We start from the raw sequence: 24,970 nt of genomic DNA on the forward strand, positions 1-24,970 counted from the left end.
CCTGATACTGACTTATTTAACATAGGGAGAGCTGCTAAATGCCACATTACTGCAAAATTTTTTAGTAATTAAGCCTCAAAATATTTGTTTTGGTTAGATTTTAGCCTATGTCTACCTTTTACTAGAATGGATATTTTCATTCATGCCAGTGGACAAGATCAAAAATAAAATTACTGACTTTGTCTCTTATCTTATACATCTGCAACACCAAATTGTTAGATGGTTCCTGAAATCTAGCTACAAGCTTGTAAACCGCTTTGAAATCCATGAATTTTTAAGAAATTAGATTACTCTAAGTGTTTTAGTAGATGGTAAAAATCGTGCAACTCATTTTTTTAATTTTTGGAACTCTTGAGAGGGCTTTTTTGCCTAGCATGAGACTGAGTTTTTTCTTCGGTTCTTGTAAACAAAATTAACTCCACAAACTGCATCCAAAACCACCAACAGTCTGTTACTTACAAATCCCAATGTTAAAGCTTATCACTATTTAATTTTATGAGTGCCCCAAATGTAGTTAAATCTCTACAGTGCACATAATCAAAACAATTGACAGATTTGTTTCTCTAAATGCTAGTGCTTTCTTCTAGCTGGTGCCAGTTTTTCCATTTGGACTGACAGAGATAAATCTGCAAACTATTCAGTACATATTGTAAAGTCTTCCTTCTTCCGCTATCTTAGAACATTATTTTTTTACTGCTGCATAAGCAGTTAAACACCATCTGCTCTTAAGCATTGAAAACAATTTCTCAGGAACAATGCCCAGTGCATACTATTCAAGAGATTAAGCAAATACCATAAAAATCATTCCTGGAAACAACAATCTCCAATCTCACCAGAATGCTTCAGTGATAGCCTCAAAGAGCATGAAATAACTCAGCAGATTCATAATTACACCAGTAGCCTGCAGAAGAATTCATACCGTCACTACATCAGCTGTGCAGTGGTGTTCAATGGTATTGACTATAGGCCTACTTTTTACCCTAGAAAATACCAGAGTAGGTCAGGCTATACTGTTACAGGCCTAATAGACATTTCAGTGCCTGCAGAATCTTGCAGTGCCTCTGCACTTGCAACCTTTTACTTCGTAGGAGTTTTCAGTAGGGAGTTTTTTGTCAGGGTTTGTCTTGCAGCAGCTCTGGCCCCATTTCATCTTTTTAGACAACCTTGAAGGAGTCAGTATGTCACTTCCAAAGCACAGAGAATTTTTCACATTACTTTTGAGAGTGGCATTTTTACCTCCTCTTTCCCCTTTCCTCCAGTCTTTGAGGTTTCACAATCTTCTGAGCAGTGCAGGAGAAACCACATACTAGTTTATGCTACAGATGCAATCATTTGTAGTGTGAGGAGAAACTACTCATGAATTTATTGTATTCTTGCATTCATATTCTGGTAACTCCCTGCCCTTTAAAAATGAAATGGTCAGTGAGTGAGACCTTCCTGAGCAGGGTGAGCAAGTAGACAGGTTTCTTCTTTTGACTTCCTTACTATTGGGCATTATGCCCTCCCTCTTTCCCTAACAAGGAGAAAAAGGAAATTCCACTGACTCTTAATTGTCAGGAATATGTAAGCAAATTAATGAAATCATTGGGGTGGTTAGTAGTTTCTTGCTGTTCATCATAAAATGGGATTATGCTATTAATGTATAACTGCAGAAGCCAAGCAAATTACCTCCCAAAATGACTCCAGTGCAGTACAGCAAGCAAGCTCCTAATTCTTTGTTAGCAGTGGTGGGCTGAGTTCATCCAAAAGGTTACAGGAATCAGCAGAAGGTGATTCTGGGGAAAGTGTTACACTGAGATCTTCACTGCCTTCAGACCAACCAATAAAATGGTGACTGGGGGCAAATAGTAGTAAATGTGACAGAAACTTGCTGTATCCAATGAGTAAGGTACTGGAAATCACATATGGAGTAGATGTCGTCAAGTGAAAAAGCATAGCTCCAAAATTCAAGATCCTGCAGAAATGCTAAATTAGATTGCAGAGAAGACCTAGATACATGTAGAGATAATTAAATCTGCTTATCATGGAAACATAACGCTGTGTCCTAGAACATTCTCTAACTTCTCTGTTCTCCTAGTGAAAACTACAATCAATATAGGTATTGACAGGCCTGAAACATGAAATCTCTGACATACGCATAGATCTTGCGTTTCGTAGTTCTGTGACAAGTCACATCAATGAGTCATTTTCCTCTGGATTCTTAAACCAAAGGACTTCAAGAAAGTACAGACAACTTTAATGTCAAATTTCTCCAGTAGAAACACCTGTATTTCCTACCAAAATAACAAATCATGAACAAGGTAGAGCTGAAACAGTTTATAGATGGTACTGTAAAAGTGTATTCCACTCAAAAGACCTCAATAAGGACATCAGCCCAGCTTCTGAGGGGAGGAACTTTTGAAGAAAAAGAAATGTCTGCAGAGGTAAAACAGAAAAGAATTTCATTTACATAAAATTGAGTATTGAATTACCTATAAGGGACAGATGATGAAGAATCTTTGTGTGGTTGAATGTATTATAGCAAAAGTATCTTCTGATCTGGAAGAGCAATTATTTTATTTTAACTTTTTAAAAAATATTCTATACCAGTATCTAATCACTAGCAGATTATATGCAGGTGGGTAATTAGAAAGTTTTGTATAAATGGGCAACATTTATAGTACAAAGCTCCTCAAATGTCGTGCAGTCTAAAATACCCCAAAAGATACGTAGTGTTCAGACAAAGATAGACTGTGTTAACTTTTCTGAAATATTCATTCTATTCTACAGGGAAATTGGTCTCTGAAAAGATTCAAAATGGACCGCCAAGGTGTGACGCAAGTATTGTCCCGCTTATCTTATATATCTGCTCTGGGAATGATGACTAGAATCTCCTCTCAGTTTGAAAAGACAAGAAAAGTGAGTGGTCCTCGATCTCTACAGCCCTCTCAGTGGGGGATGCTCTGCCCATCTGACACTCCTGAAGGAGAGGTAAAGAACTTGTATTTTGCTGTTAGTATTTCTCTATCTCCCAAGGGATGGAGGCACAGTTTGTGTTGAAGCAGATGATCTTCCATCAGAGGAAGAATTTTGCCGAGGAGGTTTCTGGAGAGATGAATTACCCTCAGCCTGATCTCATGACTCATTTGTGTTCTCACATCCCATCTAATTACATTCTCGCCCTCCTTACTGCATTGCCTTTTTTCTCCTACCTGAGTGGACTGGCTGAAAACTGTGCACAGAAATCACCTGAGAATGGTATGAGGCCTCCCATTTTTGCAGAAGAGCTACTTGCTCTCTTCTGATTAGGACTGAAAGAAAGGAGTCTTAAACTCTTATTCCTTTTTTCTATAATAAATGTACTGCTTTGATATTGCAGTGTCAATCTGCCCTTAGGTTTTTCTGGAAACATATATTAATATTACAGAAACCCCTTTAGCTCAAGGGGGAAAAAAAGGCCTTTAAATGTTTTATTTTAAGTAGATCATGCAACTATTTCAACCAAATGATTGATCCTGACAATCTTTTTTTTCCAGAAGGAAAGCCTTGTGGGAGCTCTGAACTTTTTGTCATCAATATGTAATCAAGATGAGCTAGTCTTATTAAGCAGCTGAAATAAAGTTGCATTGTATAGGATACTTGGATATTTTTGCATTTTAAAAATGTTAAAGTTTATTTTAGAACATATGGAATGTCTGCCAAATGGACAAATAGATTGTTTTTGTATTTTCATTTAAAAGTCAATGAACAAAAATTCAGAGTTAAAATTACATTAAAATAATATAAAAATTTTTGGTATCTTGATTCATAACAATCAACTCTAATAGCTTATATTTTAATAGCATAACTTTTGTCTTAAATTTTATGGATAATTAATATTTTTAGTCATGTTTTATCCTGGAGAATTGTAAGCTAAGATTATGTATTGCAAATGTCCAAATTTTCTCATGCTGTTGAATTAATATCCTTGATTTTCTATCTAAATTATGCAATATTCTGTTTCTAAGTAACTGTTACACTGAAGAGAGAAATATAGGTTATAAATGTTTGGGTCATTTAAGAACTACAACTTCATCATCTATGCTTTTTACTAGTTTTTAAATGCTAAAAGATTACGTTTCAATGTGATTTAGAAAATTTCTTCCTTTCTTCCTAATTTTCAGTACAGTTGGTCTGTTTCATTTCTTTCACTTATGCTTTGACTTTTTTTTAAATGTTCCACTTAAGTACAGAATTTGGAAGAAAAAGATGTTGATAGTATTAGTACTTTTACTTTGGAATAACTGATGGATTATTATTATTATTATTTTATTTCAGGCTTGTGGTTTGGTTAAAAACCTTGCCCTCATGACTCACATTACTACAGACATGGAAGATGGCCCGATTATTAAGTTAGCCAGCAATCTTGGAGTTGAAGATGTCAACTTGCTCTGTGGTGAAGAACTTTCATATCCAAATGTGTTCCTTGTTTTCCTTAATGGTATGGAGCTTTTTAGCAGTCTGACACCGGTTGGTTGCTGATTGTTGGATGGTTTTTGAAGACTAACTCTCAGTTTTTGGAGTGTGATCAAGTGCAGATGCAGTTTTCTACATGTAGATAACTTCAACAGTAAATATTTTGACAGAGTTAGACAGAGCAGACAGGCCAGATGATGGTATTTAGTTATCTGAAGCTGTGTCCTCAGAACTCTTGACCACAGATGTTTTTAGCTAGGAAATTGAAGTTTTTTAAAGTTTCAGTACTGTTTTTAAACACTTGCATGAATAGGTACAAAAATATGTAAGGACTGCAGAATAATCCACTACAGAATTTCTTTTTTTATTTTTTTTTCTGGCCACTAACCAAGTGATTTGCCCTTCAAAAGGTACTTTTTAAAGAGAATAATACTGCTAAACTTGTAATAACTTCAGTTTAAAATTTGAAAGTTGCTGTCACAGAACATACTTCATTTTACTGCAATCTTTATGTATTTTTATACCTATTCATGCAAGTGTGTTTAAAAACAGAAAGAAAATATTAATTGCCTTCAAAACTTAGCAATGCTGTTTTCTTTAAAAGCTACCTTTTAAAGGACAACTTGCTTTGTGAATGGTTAGAAAAAATTATACCTTGGAAAGCAGGCTGCCACCTCCTTTCGTATCTTTGTTTGTTAGATGGATATTCTGGCACATGTGCCTTGCATCTGCACACTCCTGTTCCTTTTACAACTGAACTTTAGCCTTGCTAAATCAACAGTTACTATGATATCAGATTTCAAAATACTGACATTTTAAAAACTACAACTGTGATTTTCAAAATGGCCTTTTGTTAACAGCATCCACTTCCAGGGAATAGTATTTAATGTCTTTCATTGTGAAGAAGTTCTCCGTTTACCTTCAAATTAAACAGTAGTTACTCTTCAGCCCTTCCTCTTCCCAGTAATAAAAAAGCAACACTTCAGCCAAAATGTATCCCTTGCTCTGATCCTCTGTAACAGTATGTTAAAGGTAAGGAGCAGTGAAACCATGCATTATTTCTGTTTGGTTTTATGGCCCAAAGGGGAGCACAGAGCGGATATATTGGACTCTCCCTTGACAAGCTCAGTCTGTGGTATGGAGCGAAGATCAGCTATGTTCCCAAATGTACATAATCTAGTACAAATGAAACAAAGCCATTTACTGTTTCAGTGTTTGCAATACTGAAAAACACCAGACTTGCTGATGGCTGTCTTGTGGCAGATCTGAGCTTGTGACCTAAGAGGGCAAAAAATCTCCCAGGTACAAGTCCCTTAAGCTATAAAAGCCATTTGGATTGTCTTATAACCCCCCTAAACTATCAGGCTCCTTCTCTAAAGAGTTGTTTGTTTGTTTGTTTGTTTTAATATGACACAGTACTTGCTTTTATCTTATATTCTGACGTGACTTTATTTAGATGACTCTTTAAAAATTATTTCTACTCTGTTGTCTGTTCATCATGACTCAAAATACTTGAACAAGTGCTAAAGTGCCCTACTAAGGTAAAATTGTTTGAGCTGAATTCCTGAAGGAGAAATTCTGGTGCAACTGTGAGCGATGACCTCGATCAAAAATATCGGGGCTTTTTAAAATTTCTGACAAGCCAGTGTAACAGTCCCTTGGTCAGTGCTTGGAAGGCTTGGATCCATTCATAGTGCAGCTGAAATTCCAGGCTTCAGAAACGTTGTTGACTTGTACCCTACTTGATGAATAGGCATGGGAGCAGGAATGCATTTGAAGAGAGGTGAACGAAGCGCACCACTTTGTTTCAGAAGCTATGTGGAGTCAAACAGATAGATGATCTGTGAAGTTCTGACACTTTTTTTTTTAATGGTTATTGAGAGGAGGAAGAGGCAATTCTAATCTGAAATCCGCACAGATTTTGTGCTAACAGAATACTTTATCTTCCTTAGCAAGGCTGAAACTTCCCATGGGGGAAAAGGGAAATTTTATGACAACAGTGGTTATTTGCAAGAGGTAGGAAGTATTCCTTGCATACAAGACATAGCCAGAACTTGTAAGGAATTTTGGATATGCAAAACATGTATCATGAACTTACTCTCTTTCTGAATAGGTAACATCCTTGGTGTCATACGTGATCATCAGAAACTAGTCCACACGTTTCGGATAATGCGGCGAGCAGGTTATATCAATGAGTTCGTTTCCATCTCTACAAATCTTTCTGACAGATGTGTTTATATTTCCTCTGATGGAGGGAGATTGTGCAGGTAAACATCTCATCAGAACTTTCTCATCAAAATTGGTCCTTTATGCACTTAAAACACACAGGACTGAGGCTTTCACAAGTACAAACCTAAGCACATGATCTGTACTCAAATTCAGCAGGACTTGAGAATCTCTTTTCTCCTTAAATAACCCTTGTTCAAAGCTGACTGATCAGAGAAACATACCATGTAGTCAATCAACTTAAAAAAAAAAAAAAAAAAAAAGCCCAAATAAATTTGTTTTATATTTAAAATGAAGTCAGAACAAAATGTTGCTTCCATCTTCTAAACAAAAGGGAAGAAAAATCAACCTGATATGCAATAATACCCCATGTCCTTAGAGGGTTTTCTTACTTCCTGTATAAAAATACCACAGTCCAGAAGCAAGAAACAAGCAGCTACTCACCTGATATCCCATCAGCTTTGATACTACATTGTAGGATCAGAAGCTACCCTTTGCCTTCAGGATAGGTTGTCTTTACTCCCGGTGCAATGTTTTCCCAGATGCATACCTGTTTGCTATAATAACAAGGAAGTATTCTTTGCTTCCCCTTTAATAGGCAGGGAATTTGACAAACCTGTAGGAAGGTCTCTGCCTCGAGATGCTTAAAGTCTATATTAGATGGAGAGTGTGCCTGAATAACAGTCATGTCACAGAGGAGAACAAGAAGGAGTTGGATGGCTAAAATAAGAAAGGGTGGAATATAATGATATTTTGAGGCAGAAGATTAGGTCGTACTATAGCAGAGGCTAGAGACTCCAGTCAGGTTATGGCTGCATTGTGTTAGGTTATTTAAAAGTAAAACATCTCCAGGCCCAAAAGTGAAACATCTCCAGGCCCAAATAATTTAGCCTAAAGGACAAGGCATAACAGATGAACAAAAAAGAGATTGGGAGAGACAGAAAGACTTAATAAATATATGCATATATATTTATATATAGAATTGACTAGTTGTGTGCATACTTTAGAGCAAATAATAGTCAAAACTAAAGTTGACATTCCATCTTATTCATTAATTGAAACTCCAAACAGAGCATACTGAATGCAGTTTGAGGCACTGTAAAGGTCCCAGAATCCTATATGTACAAATTGTCAGTTAATCATACCTGGTCAAGGTATCCAGAGATAGGAGCGAATTAAATGGCAGAGAAATTGTTTCTCCAGTCAGGGCTAATACCAGCCATTCTGCAGGTTTGGAGATGCAGCAAAACTTCTGATGTGTGTTCCAACTTTTAAAAAAAAAAAAAAAAAAAAAAAAAAAGAGTGAAATCATGTGGATTTCCAGGAGTTTACCAAGTTTGCTTTGTGACCTTCCCCCCACCCAGCAATTGTTCACATCCCCCTCTTAACCACTTTAAAGTGCTCATTAGTCTTCAAACAGTTATTTAGACTTCAGAGCAGACTCCACAAGTATCTTGTAGCTATTTGCTGCTCTTTATAAGAGCAACTTGTCCAAATAGCAACAGCCCTTGACGTTTCGTTCTCGCATGCCATCCTTTGTGTCAGTGTTTCCTTGCGGTAAGGAAGCCTTCAGAGATCCATGTGCTGTTGAAATTTATGGATTCATCTGATGCAACCCATAGTAAATGCCCTGTACTTTGTATCTATATCATGTAAGTAACCGCAAAACGCATTCGTGCATGCAGGCATTGGAGCACAACCGTTTGCTCAGCGTTGTATGAACCCCCTGCGATATCCATAGAACTTAATGCTATTCTTAGCTTTGTAGACTGAGAAGGCTTAAGTGTCTCAAAGTCATCAACAAAATGTGTAGGTGAAACTTAAAAAATGTTACTTTAAAGGGAATGATAGTTAAAGATTGAAAAAAAGGGCACTTCCTCAAAATTATAATCTTAGTGTTCTTTATAATCTTTTGGGTATGTTGTAGAAAATAAATCAGTTCAGGAAATCTGTGTGTCAAACCAAGATCTATATATTCCAGACTGATAGCTTTTATTGACTCTATTTATGTGGCCACATCAGTTAAAGATGGATAAATTGTAAAAGTGGATTATAAGCATTATATCATTAGGTGGTGTATGCAGTGTTCTTATCCTCAGTACAAATGAAGTTACCTGCCTGTGCATTTGCTGTGACAACTTTTTTTTTTTTTAATTGTAGACCCTATATAGTAGTAAAGAAGCAAAAACCTGCAGTTACAAACAAGCATATGGAAGAACTGGCTCAAGGATACAGGTAAATAATTCGAGTAGATTGTATTCCTCTTCATGTCAGTCTGTAAATATTTTGTGGATCTACTTCAGTCAGTCCATTGTTTTGCAATGTCATTTAGCTATGAGGAGAAGTCTGCTCTCCTATGTAAATTAATAATCAATGTCAGAGGTTTTTTAAAATCAAGTGAAAAAGAGTTTAGTCTTTTTGGTTTTTAGTGCTATGAAATTTGGTGATTATATAGAATGAATATATATAGCACAGCCTCATCTTTCTACAAGTGACTAAGTTTGGAGGCCTGAGAAAATCTTATGCTTCTATTGACTGAACATCAAATGCTTTTTGGGAATATCAGTTTGACCACCCTAAACTAGACACATTCAGCATTAGTTTTGAGACTACTGGAAAATTTTGGTTTTGTATGTTTAAACCCCCCCCCATACCTAGCATACAAAAGCATTTACATTTAGCTTTAACTACGTGTTGCAAAATCATCACAAAAAACTTATTAGATTACACTTGTACTTGCCTTCCTTTACAGTGATGATGTGTGCATATGGGGATATTTTACTTAGTTGTTCAAGTAAGTCGCACTGGTCAGTCTGACTGTGTGAGGGGGTGAATGGGCAAGGAGGGTCAATTTAAAAAAAGGGGGGGCAATTTTCTTTTTAAAGATGCAAAATCTACAGAGCTATCTACATTCCTCTAATATATGTATTACGCAGTTTTATTTTTTCAGAAATTTAAGAAAGGACCATAGTTTTAGTCTATTTTTTAATTTAACTATAGGAATTTTGAAGACTTTTTGCACGAAGGCCTTGTCGAATATTTGGATGTGAATGAAGAAAATGACTGCAACATTGCACTATATGAGCATACAATTAATAAGTAAGTGTGTGTTTAGACTAAACACTGGTATGGGAAAAATGTTCATAGGATGACTCTCAGAAATGCAAGCACATGAATAATGTCACTGTTTACACACATGCACCCCGCCCCCCCTTGCTAGCAGTTGAAACAACCTCAGATAAAAGGTAAAGAAAGAAATCTGTTTACACAGATCCTAAATTATCTATAGGATAGTTACAGAAGATGGTTTAGCTTTTGTTTTGTGGAAAATCTGTTCCTGCTCCTAACCCACAAAAATATGAAATGCTTGTGTATCCTCTGTTTCTCTGGAGGTGGGGGCCTTTTTTGTTCTTCTTGGCCAGTCATCAGGAGTAATTTTATACATTAAGAATACAGAAGGCAAATGGTTCCACCTGTTAAATGATGAGCTCTCTCTTTCCTTTGGCTCTAGAGGGATCCTAGACAACCAGCTGACACTAAATGTTTAAAGCATGTTGAAATGAGTCTTTCACTTTTACTCTCAATTGTATAATAGTCCCTGATAAAAATATCTGTATCATACTGTGTATTCTTAATCAGGAGTTAAATGCACTCTGGGTATGTAGTTTTCATTTAGAAAGATTTCAAGATTTTTGTGTTTTCCTGCCATTTAGGAAAACCTGGTGCTTTGTTCTGTTTTTCTGGCTTGTGACTGTGATCAAAGAGCCCACATTAAAGGAAGGATTCTTTTAAATGTTTAAGTCCTCCAGTCTCCTCACTGTTTTTTTTAATGTTGCTCTGACAAAATCTTACGAACTGAAGGTTGCATGTAATATGTCAGAAGTTACCTCCATGAAGTGTTTGATCAGTAGATTTATGCAGAAAATGCATTTTATAGAAGTGATGTCCTCGTCAAGTACTTATGGAAGCTAATAGAAATACAGCATTGATTTCACTGGTGTTGGATGAGGTTCTTAGTGTCTTTAACCTTTGCCAGGTGAAATGCATTCACTCTGCTAGTGAAATTGCATTCCTCCTGCCCAGGCCTTTGAAGACGTTATCACTTTAAGTAATTACTCTTGCATGCTCTTGGCTGGCTTCCTGTATACATCAGCAAAGAGGAGCATACACAGTTACTGTCACTTGTGCCAAGTCAAATAACCTCCACAAAGCATCACAGCTGAAAAATTTAAGTTGTAGGACACCTGACTTGGTGAGGAAGATTAATGGGAGTGGATCATGTGAAATCACTGTTCACTCAAAAATAAAAAGGGGAGGCAGTGGACCTCCAATGGACCAGTGGGAGGAAATAACACCAAGATAACTGCCAAAAGTTTAGGAGATTACTGTATTGTCCATAAACTTGTTTGAGTTTAACTTAAATACTTGTAGTTGATAGGGCCATAACTATCTAAATTTGCACCTTATGAGCATATTGCTCTTTCTGTTTAGTAATAATATTCCCTACCTTTTGGTGTTGGTTTGTGTATCCCCTTCCCTGCTTCCACCTTCCCCCAGCTGATCATCTTGTGTTTTGAAAAATGCAACCATGTTGGTACAACTTGTTGTATTTATACAACTGATAAGATCCACTAGTGTGAGGTAACATTCCTGCTATTGTAATGTAGGCTGCTTTTAGCTGCAGTAACCTCTCTTTACCTTTCCAATCCAATTAGTGGTTTTCTTTGGAGTATTTGACTCTTTTTAATGTGTTCAATTTCTTCCTCATCCATTTGTAACTCTTTTTTTCAAACTCATGGGGTCACCTGCCTTTCTAGAGTCCATTTCCAGCAGTGGTATTTTGACTTGCAGAAATTGGACTGCTCTGTAAACTTTGATAGTCTCTCATTAGCACCGTGGAATACATCGTTAGATATTAGGATTTGCTTATTTTACATCTTCCTCAAGTAGGATTGACTTCAATGGAAAAATATTTGTGCTGGATTTTATCCAATCTGAAAATGTGTATGTAACTGCATACGCTCGTGCCTTCTGAAGAAATTCTTAACTTCACTGCCAGTATATTCTTAAGGCAGCATCTTTTTTTTATTATTTGATAACAGTGTCAGTAGTTCTGTGAAGTTCTGCAGAATGGGACAGGTGTCCGTGCTCTAAGTTTACTAATGTCCCTTGAGACCAGTTTGGAATTGCTTGACTGCAACTGGGATTCAGCCACTCTTATTTTCTTAGGACAGATCTCAGTTGAGCATAGCTGCTTTTTTTCAAGTGGAGAAAAATAGTGGCTGCCCTCTGGCCAGCGGGGGATTTTTAGGTTGCTTAGATTTATATAAGCACATTCGTGACTTATAAAGAAGTCTGGGACAGCTAGCTAGTTTCACTAGGCTTGCTCCTCAGGATTTTATTTTCCAGTACATATATTGTTTATGATAAGTTCCTGCTGGTCCCTGTCTTCTTTAGCCTGCATGTACTTAAGAGTAAACCCTCAGCCTTTTAGAGACTGTGATGCTTTGCCATCTTTTGAGTGTAGTCATAATAAAGATTTTTTTCCAGTCTTTTTATTTTGCAAGATCTTAAAGTTTAGTAATCAAATTAATTTCTTTAATTCAAAAGAATTTCAAGAAATTTGCAACTAGTTGAGTATTGAACATTGAAGATGGGTTTTTCAAAGAGCGCAGTGGGTTTAGGTATGTGGGAAAAGCAATGTGTGCCTAAACCCATGCTCTGTTTAATAACTCCAGAACGTCATAAAAGATATGCTTTGGGTGGGTTTAGTTTTAAATTATCTTTACTTCAAAGTTCCCCATTTTCTAATTACCTATCTTGAATTAAAAAGCAGACTTGCTCCAGCCTAGCTGCGTTGTACACTCTGTCCTTAGTTATCCCTGCATCCCAGTGCATGTTATGTTCTAGTTATCTCTACTGAGCATGGACTTTTTCCTCTGAAGCTAATGCCAGGTAGAAGAGATTTTGTATTGTCATCTCTCAGTCTTTACTCCTTTTCCATGTCTTTTTATTTCTCATCAGCACCACCTTGTAACAACATAATCACTTTCAAAATGCTTACAGAACTTTGCAAGTAGTGTTTTACTATGCCATATCAGCCATGGCACTTGATGTGGTTTGAACACAGATGTTTTCTCTCTAACTAACGTTATATAACTGACCTTGAAAAATTAACACCCCCCCCCTTTTTTTTTTCAATACCTGAATCTGTCTTGCTTCTCCTTCTCCTACCTCCCCTGCAAGTTCCTAGATTTCCCAGATAGGTAACTTAATGCAGAGGACTCTCCTTACATGAGAAGACATTCCTTAAGGAGATTTTTACTGTGACTTACTGTATAAACTGATGTTTTATTATCTTCCCAAGTCACCTCAAGTTGTTACCTAAAGGCTTTTTCTCCCTGATGGGACTTTTTGTACTTGTTCTGTGCCTTCTGCATTTCTTTTCTTATGGAACCAATAAAGCCAAAATGAAGTTGATTAAAGAGCGTAGTAAACCCACATTCTGAGGTCTTACTGACTGACGACTTCCTGAACAGGGGTAAATTAGATTGATACTACTAAAGTAAATGAAAGATAGTTCACAAGTTTGTTGTAATTGATGCTCTTTCTTTTAAGAGATACAACACATTTGGAGATTGAGCCTTTCACGCTTCTTGGTGTCTGTGCTGGGCTGATTCCGTATCCTCACCACAACCAGTCCCCAAGAAACACTTATCAGTGTGCCATGGGGAAACAAGCAATGGGTAAGACTTTTTTTGATTCCTATTTGGTGTGTTACCTAGTTTTTGAAGCTACACAGAGAAAGTGACAAAGCGGAGAACTTTCTTTCCTAATTCACGTAAAAACTTTACTAGAAGAGTAAAAGAGCATACTTCAGCTTAGGGAAAGTAAGGAGAAATTACCTCTAAAAATCAAAGAAGGAATAAAAAAGGAAAAAATGCTAGTCAGTTTTGCAAAATGGAGGCCACATCTGTGGGTCTTACTACTTCAAAAGAAAATTTGGAGAAACTGGGGCGCTGTTGTTTTTTTTGTTAGGTTTTTTTTCTGGGGTAACTGTCATGACTTTCAAGTTTTCAGCATAGCTGGAGGATTGGCAGAGTGTGGGTTGTTTTTTTTTCCTTTTTTTTCTTTTTATACTGCTATGTGCTGTGAGTTTCCAAACAAAAGGAGTAAAAAAGTGTTCTCACAGAGAGACAGAGAGTGCAGAGAGAAGAGACTTTCCCTGAATAATTGAGTAGTTGTCCTAAAAGAAAAAAAAAAAGGTTATATTGACATTATGGAATGGAGGAATCAAAATGTGAAAGAGTGCTTAGTTACTCGACCACTTCCCCAATCAGTAGTTTAGATTTTAGGCTTTTTGTTGTTGTTTTGGATGAAGAGGGCAATTAATGGCCTCTCAGCAAATGACTGAAACAAAGTTAATTTCCTGATCACTTAATAATTCTTGTTTCACAGTGTGGTAGATGGTCATTAAAAAAGAACTTCAGCCGTCTTATAAATTTGTTGTGGTAGGTAATTACCACAAGATAAGTTCTAATCCTTCCTTTAATACGTAGCTGAACTAGCATTAGCGTTTTCTGTTAGTACCGAAGCCACTGAGTCATGTGGTCTGTGATCAAGCCAGAGTGAGTCCCACCAAGAACCTGACCAGCAGTACATCAATTTAGATAGCTGTATTCAGACTCGTGCTGTACACGCCAGTTTTGTGTCTCATATTGATGGCTCGCTCGCAAGTTGAGAGCTACAGTAGAAGAACTCTGCGTCATGAAAAAAACTACCACTTCTGCTGGGCTTACTAAACTGCTCGTTTTGTGCTGTGTCTCCGAAACTGAAACAGTGCACCTTTTGTGAGGCTTCTCCAGCAGAATTAATAGCGGGATAACTGCCTTGTGCTGGATTGTCGTGTTCAGCGCATCAAAATAGCAGAGAACAGCAACAGATGCATTTCCCTCCTTAAAAAAAAAAAGAAGAAAAAAAAGAAAAGAAAGAGGGGGATGCAATCTTTTTCCTTACAGTTCTCCCCCATGCCATTATCTTTCCCCCACCCTTGAGTCCCTATTTTATGACTATTAGTCTCAGAGCGTTTGGTTAGTTACCACACACAGTTAAGCAGGATCAGTGTGTACAGAAAGCCAATTCAGTATCTGTGGAGTTCTTTTGTAGTTTTCTGTGTGAAGGTTTTTTTCCCGTTTTGTTTTGAGTGTCATTTGCAATTCATTGTCTGTGTTTTCTGAGGTTGGTGTATTCAGCTGCTTTGACCCTAGGTCTTGCACATTTAGCTCCTTGGATACAATCCTCTGACGTTCCTGCTGACGCTAGGAGCACAAAAGCCATTGAATATCTTGGGCAATAAAAAAAGCCTTTGTTTCGGTTTGTTATGACAAAACACCTGACTCAAAGAATAAGCAGCTAGATAAAAGTACATTTTAAAAGTTGGCACATGACCTGGGCTATATTTTGCTGTGCCTGAAGTATCTACAAACACCTGAACCTGCTATTACTAACTGTTTAAAAAAAAAAAAAAGCGCAAGCCCCAAGTGGCAATATGTAGAAGCAGAAGGATTTTTTTCTGTACAGCTGCTGATCGAATGAGACCTAAAGGATATTTCGGAAACAGATTGAACCTACTTTTTTTCTGTCGGTATGTACGAAGAGATGCAGAGTAGCGCTTCAGACCCCAAGTCCTTTTTTTTATGTGACCATCCACCCTTCTCCCTTTCTTTGTCCGTCCCCGGATTGCAGACTGGCTCCTGGGTCTATGTGGCCATGTGGAAGGGCTCATGTCCAAGTCCACTGTGTCACTCCCTAGGCTGTCAAACCCTGGGGCCGTGGAGAGAGCCCAGGGGCTCCTGCTCAGAAAGGAGGGCCTTGTGCTGCTCAACACTGACCCCCTCTGACCACTTCAAGGAGCTGTGCTAATAGCTTTGGAGGGTCTTTATTCTCTTTTTTTCAGAAACATCAATCGTAGGGAAAGATGTGAAGGCACAGGTAAATGAAGGGCAGTGACTAATGCTTGCAATGGGATCTATAATCCAGTATCACTGACAGGTGTTAAGTATTAAAATATGAATACTTCTTCAGGGTAGTATATTTAAATGCACTGAAAAATATCTCCCGTTCATGGGCTGGGTGAATCATCTCGCTGCAGGACTAGGGCTGTGCTCAGTAAGCAAACTGGATTTCAGTGAAGGGATGCGAGCCCACATTGTTTTGGCACAGGAAGACTTACCATATATTGCAGGCTGTAGTGTGAGACTGAGAGAACATTAAGATTAGGTAGCAAATACACCTGCAACTGCAAGGTCCTGTGCTGAAGGCTGACTTTTCGGTGCAAAGGTAATGGTAGAAGCTTAGTATCTGAGAAATGCTCAAGATTAAAATACAAGAAGCTCTACTGTTTGCATTCTGTATGTTGCTAAAATAATGTTTAAAAGGATCAAAGGCTCCTAAAATAGAGAAATAATTTTAGGTGGGACTTTGCCATTGCAGTAATGAATAGAAAATAGTCAATTTACATACTGTACTTCTGTGACTATGAAGAATTGTATAAAAGCCTAACGTAGGAGATGGAAGCACACACATTTTCCTGCCAGTAATCCATCATATTGTGTATGCACATGCGCATCTGTGAAAACGGCTGTGTGGGTACACAAAGCAAGCTGTACGCTCTCACAGCCCAACTGTGCACTGCAGCTCCTACACAAATATCAGAATGCAAGTCACAGGAAGGAAAGGAGGTTTAGGGTGTTAACTGTTACTTCTTTAACCTGTGGAAGAGGAGAAAGGGAAGGTGGGGGGGGTGCAGAGAGGAGGGAGAGCTTAGTGGCAGATGTCTAAATTGAAGCAAGTTCTTTAATAGTTTTAAAAAAAAAACCACTCTTACTGTAACACATACATCTTCATTGCTCTGTGAAATAGCAAAGCCCTTGATGCACTATTTTGCCTTGTGATATAACTAGTTGAATGTCTTAAAATTGTGTTGAGAAGACAAATGTGCCTCAAGGACCCAGAGCGCTGGGGGCTGCTGATTTTTGACAGTTGTGAAAGGCTTGCCAGTGGGCTGAGAGCTAAAGTACTCCCCAATTTTTTACAGCTAGCCTATTGGCAGGGAACCTAAACAAACGTCAAGGCAAAACCGGTTATTACTGGTCTTCACAGCTGGACCTGGGTGCTTTGTGGCCAGGGCTCAGTTCTGCCACTAGCCTTTGAGGAACAGCGTTTGTGCTCCACGGCACACTCGCTTTTTGCCAGCTCTTCTCTCCCCAGTAGCGGGCACAGAAGGGCTGAGACAGAAATGAGCTGGACTTTTGCGATCTTCTCCTAGTTTTACCATAATCTTTTTAACTGACTTCTTAATCTTTCTACAGTGAGAAGAGTATTTCAAATACTGAGTGTCCAGATCAGTTAAGACTTTTAAAATGAAACTCCCTATGAGCTGAGCTGTAGCCTCTCTGCAAGGTTCAGTGCAGCCTTTAAAATGATGCCCCTTCCTCTGTTGGTTCGTGCTCGTACAAAAGGACAGAATAGTAGAAAATCCATGGTGAAATCAAGGGAAATAGAGAAGTACAGCAATTCTTCTCTTGGCATATGCAGTAATAGTCCTTTTGGCTCATATCTAACATTGATTAATTTCTGTATCCTTGTTAATTTTGATTGTACAATTTAATTTTGCTCTAAGTAATACCCCAGGGAATTGGATAAATGCTTTTTCTCTCTGGCTGTTTGTTCTGGCGAGTTCTGGAAACTTGTCTTATCAGAATAACAAAAATATCCCATTTATGCTAAATATCAGTATATGCTATTTTTATAGTGATTATTTCACACTGAACATTGATCAAGTGACACTTAAACGGAAAAAAAAAAACTTTCTGGGAAATGAAAAAAGGAAAGAATGCACACATGTATTCACAATATACTAAGCACTGAGAAAAGCAAGAAAATGATCTTTGTTGTATCCAGCTCAGTCTTGTGTGTTTTGCTTTAAACAGGGCTAATTACCTATGAGAAAAATTGGTTCTTGCCGTTGGCGTAATTATAAACGTGGGCCATTGTGAACAGGGTTTGTTGTGGTGAAGTTTAATTATACTTTACTTTTGCTTGGCTGTTTGGCTGAAGCAAACAAGGGCTCCGTTCTTTCAGAGAGAAAACAGAAATAAAGCTAGTGGCTTCCTTCATTTCAACCCACACAGAGGTCTTGTCTCAACACATGAGTCCTCAGAAGGAGTTCTGTGTTTTAAATAAGCAGATTGTGGTTTAAGATTGTGGCTTGTTAGACTAGACTAGAGAAGGCATTATTTGCATAATCATTAAATCGTGGCAATTAAGGACAAATATTGCTGATGTACAGCATGCTTTTTGGCTAACTTATTTCATTTGTGCTCTTGAATCATTCTCTAACCAGTTTCTTTCCTGCTGGGATGTCCACCATTGTATAGATGTACGTTTTCCATGTGATGTGCTGCAGCATTCAGCTCTTGAATAATGGTGTGAATACAGTTTAATAATGAAGCTCAAAAACCCAGTAATGTCATTAGTCACTCATGGCTCCTGGTCTAATATATACAGTAACAGTTCTGTTAGACTCATCTGAACCTCTGATAAAAATACCGACTTTGAAACGTGAGAAGCATTGTTTATTCTGAGATAGAAATAATGTGCTCATTTGAATTACTTGAAATATGTAAAGATATTAGCTATAATCCTTGACATATAAGGAACTTCTTCAGACTGTTACTAGACTAGAAAAGGACAAGTTTGGATATGGTCAGACACTCCAGACTTCATCCTGTCTTAGTATCCCTGACCAGTGAGCCATAGCAGATACAGTGTGTAAGCATCCCTGAGGAGGGGAAAAAAAGAAGAAATTGCAAGCATTTCAAAAGAGAAAGTTGATGTGGTATAGTCAGGAGAAGATTTCTCTCAACAACAGGAAAATGTACCTAACCTAAAAATTTTCAGATGAGCTTCTACAGCAGACAGCCTACTCTGAAAGCACACAAATTATTTATTTTAGGTACAGAGGAGAAAATGGCCTAAAACTCTGAGGTTTTTCATTTGATGGTAGATATCCGCTGCTGTGTAGTGAGAAAAACAGTTTGTTTAAAAGTACAATGAAAAAAATGTCTCGTGCTTAGGCTGAGGGGATGGCAAAGGTAGAAAGACCTTCAGGTGGTGGTGGGCTTTGGTGGGGGAAGTGACAGGGAAGTTCTTCAGTGTTGACAAATTTAGGCACTACCAGCTTCTTTCTTACTGTAAACAGAAAATACTGCTCAGGGATAAGTTATTTCCTTCTCCAAGAAAAAGACAGAAAAGCAAGTGTTCAAAAGCAAGGGACAGGTAAAGCCTGTCAACTCTACCAGACCTTCCTCAGCTTTTAAAAATGCTGTGCCTGGGGCTTCAAGTCCACTTTCTGGAACCAAGGAAAGCCCAAGAGAGCAAGAGTGTGCAAGGAATCCAGTTTAAAAGAGCTGATTTTTTTGGATATTGTCTGCTGAGGTATCTCCCTGTGCTCTCCCTTGGGAAGGGTCGGGCCTAGAGAAGGGGTGATTGAGGAGAGAGAGGTTTAGCACCAAGGACAGGGTAGGTCTTCGGAGATGCCTCTGATCCTGGCTGGTTTCAGGTATTTGTTTTTCCTGACATTTTGTTTAAATGCAGGCATTTGGAAATTGCAGATCCTTGCATATAAAACATGAAGCTGGCCTTCCCGAAGAGCAGGTTTGTGTTTAGCTGTATTATATTCTGGCTGTGTAAAGTCTTCATTATATACTGGCTGCTTTGACTTTTCCCTGCAAACAACCAGCCTCTGAAACTGCAGGAGGAATTGGAATCATTTTGCAAGACTTGCCTCCAAAGCACAAGTGCTATAAAATATTCAGTACTTAAAACTTCAGTGTAGTTAAAACTTTAACTTTCCAGATTATAATTTCTTAATTGCTTAGAGACATAGCATCGGCCTGGTACAGCAAACTGTAATAACATATGATTGCCTTTACTTTTGTTCTGCTACACAACAGTTTATGTTTCCCTGCTGGGTGTTAATTATTTTTTCCTCAGATTTCAGAAGACACTTTGGTAGTCTGATGGGACAGGGCCAAAAATTTCAGTCTCAAGCTGGGAGGTCTATACAAAGGATTGAATTCTGAACCATAAATTTAAAATTAGTTTCATGTAAAAAGACAAATATATTGCGAGTGAACTTCTACTGTAGTTTTTCTAGCAATGACGCCTCTAATTTCAGAAAGTAAATCAGTCTTGGCTGCTGCTAACTGTATGCTTTGTTCATGCTTTGTGACATTCTAACACAGGCTGCTGTTGAACTAATTATTGCCCAGAAAAAGGAAGGAAATATGATGTGGAAGACACAGAGCTTGATCCAGAGTTCCTCTTGAACTCAATGGGAGTCTTTCTATTGCTTCTGATGAATTTTGGATCAGAACTATGGAATACAATTTCATCTCTCTCTCAAAAAAAAAAAAAAACAAACAGAAACTACTGCTATTAGAACAGTGAAAGCAAACTTCATATTTGTATTGTTATTCAGTGTCATGATTTTAAAAAAAACTTACTTCCATTCAGTCATATAGGACTTTACTTTGATTTGTTGTTGTTTTTGTCTTGATACTCAGATTTTCCTGTAAAAAATTTCTTTCTGGAAGCTTAAATTAAGTGGCCACTTAAAGCTTTATTTAAATATAATAATGTAAAATTGTTTTGGTTCAGTCTCTTGTATATATATTTTTTTCCATGATTTTCTTGAAGACTTTCCATTATTAGATGAAGTTCCTCAGTTTGTGGTTTTAGTTAATTTGAACTTTGGTAGTTTATAGCTAAAACATTTCTAGTAAACTCACTGATGTTCACAGGCTCTTGGTTCCCCCCATACAGGTACTATTGGATACAATCAAAGGAACAGGATAGATACTCTTATGTATCTTTTAGCATATCCACAAAAACCGATGGTAAAAACAAAAACAATTGAACTGATAGATTTTGAGAAACTGCCTGCTGGACAGAATGCCACGGTTGCTGTGATGAGTTACAGTGGTTATGATATCGAAGATGCTCTTGTCTTAAACAAGGCCTCTTTGGACAGAGGTAAGAACCATCCATCTGTTCTTTCCCACTTCTCTAATGTGCGCTGTAATAATCTTCTTGTTGTCTCATGGTGTTCTTCATATAATAAATTTTACTGATGTTATGAACAAGTACATCTCCAGCTAAGAAATGGAATTCAGAAACTGCTTTTGGCGCTTTTGTTTGTTTTCTGCATGATAGCGACTGGCTGTAGTTCCATGCTTACACTACAGCAGTGGTGAAGTTGCCAAGATGTGAATAAACTTTTGAGTTCTGGGTATTATGAGAACAAATGGCTAGCTTTTGACCTTAAATAACAAAGGATAAATGGTCCTTTTCTGAAAATATTTAGCTTACATAAAAATATAATGTATTAGATAATCTTTTGTCTGGGGCTCGCTTTCTAGATGATTACCTGAGCCTTTGTTCGTTGCTAACAGAGAGAGAGGTCTCATTATTTTCACCAGTATTGAAAGCAATAGATGAAATTAGACTTTTGAATATATTCAGAAAAAGAATGAAATGTGGTGTTTTGTGTTGTTATGAACTTAATGCTCTGAGGGAAAATAATAGTATTGCTTCAAAATAATTTTGTATTTATTCAAGCAGAAACTAATTATCTGCTTCCTTTTTAAAAAAGTAGAGAGTTTAGTGTCTTTTAAGTAAAAGTACATAATCACCAAATGGAAGGTAATTAAGTGAAATCTATGTTTGTACCATGCTGGCCTGTGTCAGTCACACTCCACAATTCTTCAGCGCTTCTTAGAATCAAGAAAAACTCAATGTTAACACTGCTGGGCATTAGGGGAAGAGTTGTTTGAAAACTTAGTCTCTCCCTCTCCCTCAGTTCCCTTCAGGGAAGATGTAACATTGTGGTGCAATCAAATTAGTTTTAGTTTTGGGTAGCTAAAATCAGATTCTTCGAAGAGTTTTCTTCCCCAAACGCACACCCTTTCTCCTAGTTGCTAGGCAGCAATAATAGTATTCCTAGACGTGTATCTTTGGCATTAATGTCCTGCCACATTTAATTTATGCCTCCTTTTCTAAAACAACAACAGCCATGATTTAAAACTGAATGTTTTCTTTTCTGGTAGACTGGTAACATTTACAGGGAGAGCTGTGATGCTTGTCAGGAGTTACTTGACATAATCTAAACATATAGATGTACTGTATGTGGCCATGACCCTCTTTCAAATGAACTAAAATAACATAGGTTTATTAGAAAGCTCTTGGCTGTCTGTAATTCTAAATATGATGCAAATGGGTGGCATTGCTGTACCGAGAGAAATTTCCAAAGATGCTACTTTTCTTACCTAAAAAGCAAAACAAGACTATTTTATAACAATGTATGTAATTCAGACTTCTTTCAACCGGAAAAGAAGTGATAATGTGGTGATTACATGATACACTCAATGGACTCTTTCCTGGTAAGCTAGCTGGTAGCATTAGTAAAAGCTCAGGTTTCTTAGGACCCCAGAAAAGAAGTGCCATTCTGATCCCTTGTTAAAATCTCTCCTCCTCCTATGAGGCATCTCCTGTGAGCCACCAAAGGTAAGCAAAATGCTGTGTGTGTGTGTATGCAGAGGTATAGAGGAAGAGGATTTGCAGAATTTCGGAATTCAGAGTCTAATGTCTTAAAAAAAAAAAATAGCTTGCATGATCTGATTTTAAATTGTGAGCTACTAGGTATCCTTGTGCAATGTTGTACTTATTTAACACAATGCATAATCTAACTATTAAAATATGCTTTATGTTCTGTAGCTCAGCAGGTAGTTCAACATTCTTGTTTTATTTTGAGAATGTGTTACAAAGAATTTTTGGACTTCTAGACAGATGAGCTTGTGTTAAATTTTAGGATTTGGAAGGTGTCTTGTATATAAAAACGCCAAGTGTACGCTGAAGCGTTACACCAATCAGACATTTGATAAAGTAATGGGACCGATGTTGGATGCAGCTACACGTAAACCAATCTGGCGCCATGAAATTTTAGATGCTGATGGTATCTGCTCTCCAGGTATGTCAAACTGCACGTTTATTCATGGCATATACGTAATCTGTGGTAGAAATTAACATTCTGTTAATATTTCTTGTACACCTTGTTTTATACTTAGTGTATTTCTTCTCTTAAGGGGACAATACTATAACAGATAATTTAAAAAAAAAACAAACTAGTTTCTGAAAACACGATGGTACCTGTCACTGTTTTCTATTGTGCGTGATGAAAGGGAGCTTTATGTTTAAGTAGAAGCGGTTATGTTGTGAGTCCTCAACAATGTGACTCTGTTAAAACCTTAGAACTTTTACTCTTCTTAGATCCCCAAATCTGCAAACTTTTAATATTGTGGATCTTTATTGCTTAGTCTGTCATATATTATGTTTTTTTCTTTTGAGAGTAGATTCCTTACTATTTTGATTTCATATATCCACACCTTCTGACATACAGTCAGTTAATGCTGATATTTGAGGAAAAAAAAACATGTATTTTCAGAACTTTGGAAATATGTTTTGAGAGAGGGAATAAGAAAACAAACAAAACTGCATAGATAGATAGATGTGTAACTTGCCCATGCAAATAAATATGAGGAAGAATTCTCCCATACTGGCATCCTTCAGTTAGGGGACAACTTAGTAGATCTGCTGAGATCTAGTGTCAGAGGTATTGTAAAAGGCACTAAACTTAATCCCATTATAGCAGCTCAGTTATTACAAAATTGGATCAACTTTGCTCTTTAACACATCGCAGTGGAGTTTCGCTTTCTAAATCAATAAAAAAGGCAATAAACTTCTGAAATATTAGGACAGATAGGACTGAGGCAGGTTCCAGATGGGTACTGTTCTTCTCAGTGGGTGAGTAAACCCTTTTTGAAATAATTTAATGTTGACAGAAAAGAGACAGAGGCCGAGGTTCAGTGTAATTGTGTGTGCGTGGGGAGGCAGGTACTTAATGTACTTGATGCACATTATTATCGCTGGGCATGCTACTGATCTGTTTTTCTGCGTGAAGGGAAGGATAAGGGAAAGGAGGGAGAAATAGCTAATGTATGAGACCAGAAGCAATAGGAAATTGCAGGCAGGGAAGGAGAGGCTAGAAGAAGTCTTGCGCAACTCATTGTGAAAATTATGTGGTGTCCTAAATTTTAGGTGTGAATTTCCAAAACTTGTCAGTTTTAGTCTTGCTTGTTAATTTACCCCTTCTTATGGCAGATGACTTCAGATGCTTTTTTGTGTTCTTTAGTTCCACGGTGTGTTGAATAGCTGTTATTTTCAGTGCCCTCAACATACAAGCAGATCTTTTTTTAGTGTATTCTAGTTTAATGACTCCCCTACCATGTAATATTCAATAAAGTAACATGGCCTGCTTCCAGGAAGTATTGCACGGAGTTTATCTTCTTATATACCTTTTTTTAGCCTAAAATGTATTTCTGACATAGGTAGCCAGATACATTTTCATGGTACTTTTTTCCCCTCTTCTTTGTAGGTGAAAAAGTAGAAAATAAGCAAGTGCTTGTGAACAAATCTATGCCGACTGTGACCCAGACACCTCTGGAAGGAAGTAATGTGCCTCAGCAGCCACAATACAAAGATGTGCCAGTAACGTATGTTGCATCCTAACTTTATACTTGAGGAAGGTAACCCAGGGGAAAGATGCCTGAGAAAATGTTCAGTCCTAGAAAAGCCAAAGAAATAAGCTTCATTCTGCAAATTAGAACTAGTCCTCTAGGTCTTGGTTTTTTACAGGATTTTTTGGAGCCTAGGTGATTTTCAGAAGTGCATAGCCACTTAATTCCTAATAATTTGGGTCCTGACACCTGAAAGGCTGGAGTTGCAAAGGCAGAGAGGAACCCTCCTGAAGATGTATGGAGAGGAATCACTGAGGTGTTTCCCAGGAGAAACTGAGAAAAAAGGGGAGACAGTGGTAGAAAGGAGAGGAGTCAAGTGGTGGAGAAACAGAGATGAGTGAGAGGGTAGAAAACATGCGTGTGCTTAGAGTGAGGGGGGGGAACATCTCTTCCATACCAGCTCCCACAGAAAATGACCAATGCTGATTAATGCACAGCCCTCTTTTTGCCAAACAGGAGGGCAGGAGATGGATGGAGGTTTTCCGTTCCTCAGAGACTGATGGTCAGCTCATTCTGGCCACTCTGAGTAGGCGTCCTTTCCCAAGGGACCAGTGAATGGGAAAAGACTGTCAATAAAGATTTTTCCCTTTGTGTCCAGAAAGAACAAGAGAAGG

At 37.7% G+C, this 24,970-nt stretch overlaps 1 protein-coding gene across 3 annotated transcripts in view; it reads left to right on the plus strand.

Annotated features, from left to right (window-relative positions):
* POLR3B (RNA polymerase III subunit B) overlaps positions 1–24,970 on the plus strand; it is an 89,436-nt gene that overhangs the window by 32,160 nt on the left and 32,306 nt on the right. For all 3 annotated transcript variants that reach the window (XM_013947586.2, XM_067308758.1, XM_067308752.1), the window contains 9 exons: positions 2,770–2,970; positions 4,297–4,459; positions 6,548–6,701; positions 8,821–8,895; positions 9,661–9,759; positions 13,279–13,406; positions 20,548–20,757; positions 22,592–22,750; positions 24,215–24,332. In XM_013947586.2, coding sequence (XP_013803040.1) covers positions 2,770–2,970; positions 4,297–4,459; positions 6,548–6,701; positions 8,821–8,895; positions 9,661–9,759; positions 13,279–13,406; positions 20,548–20,757; positions 22,592–22,750; positions 24,215–24,332 — 1,307 coding nt within the window. The remainder of the gene's footprint in view (positions 1–2,769; positions 2,971–4,296; positions 4,460–6,547; positions 6,702–8,820; positions 8,896–9,660; positions 9,760–13,278; positions 13,407–20,547; positions 20,758–22,591; positions 22,751–24,214; positions 24,333–24,970) is intronic.

The sequence above is a fragment of the Apteryx mantelli genome, chromosome 1, assembly GCF_036417845.1.
Source record: "Apteryx mantelli isolate bAptMan1 chromosome 1, bAptMan1.hap1, whole genome shotgun sequence".
Lineage (NCBI taxonomy): Eukaryota > Metazoa > Chordata > Aves > Apterygiformes > Apterygidae > Apteryx > Apteryx mantelli.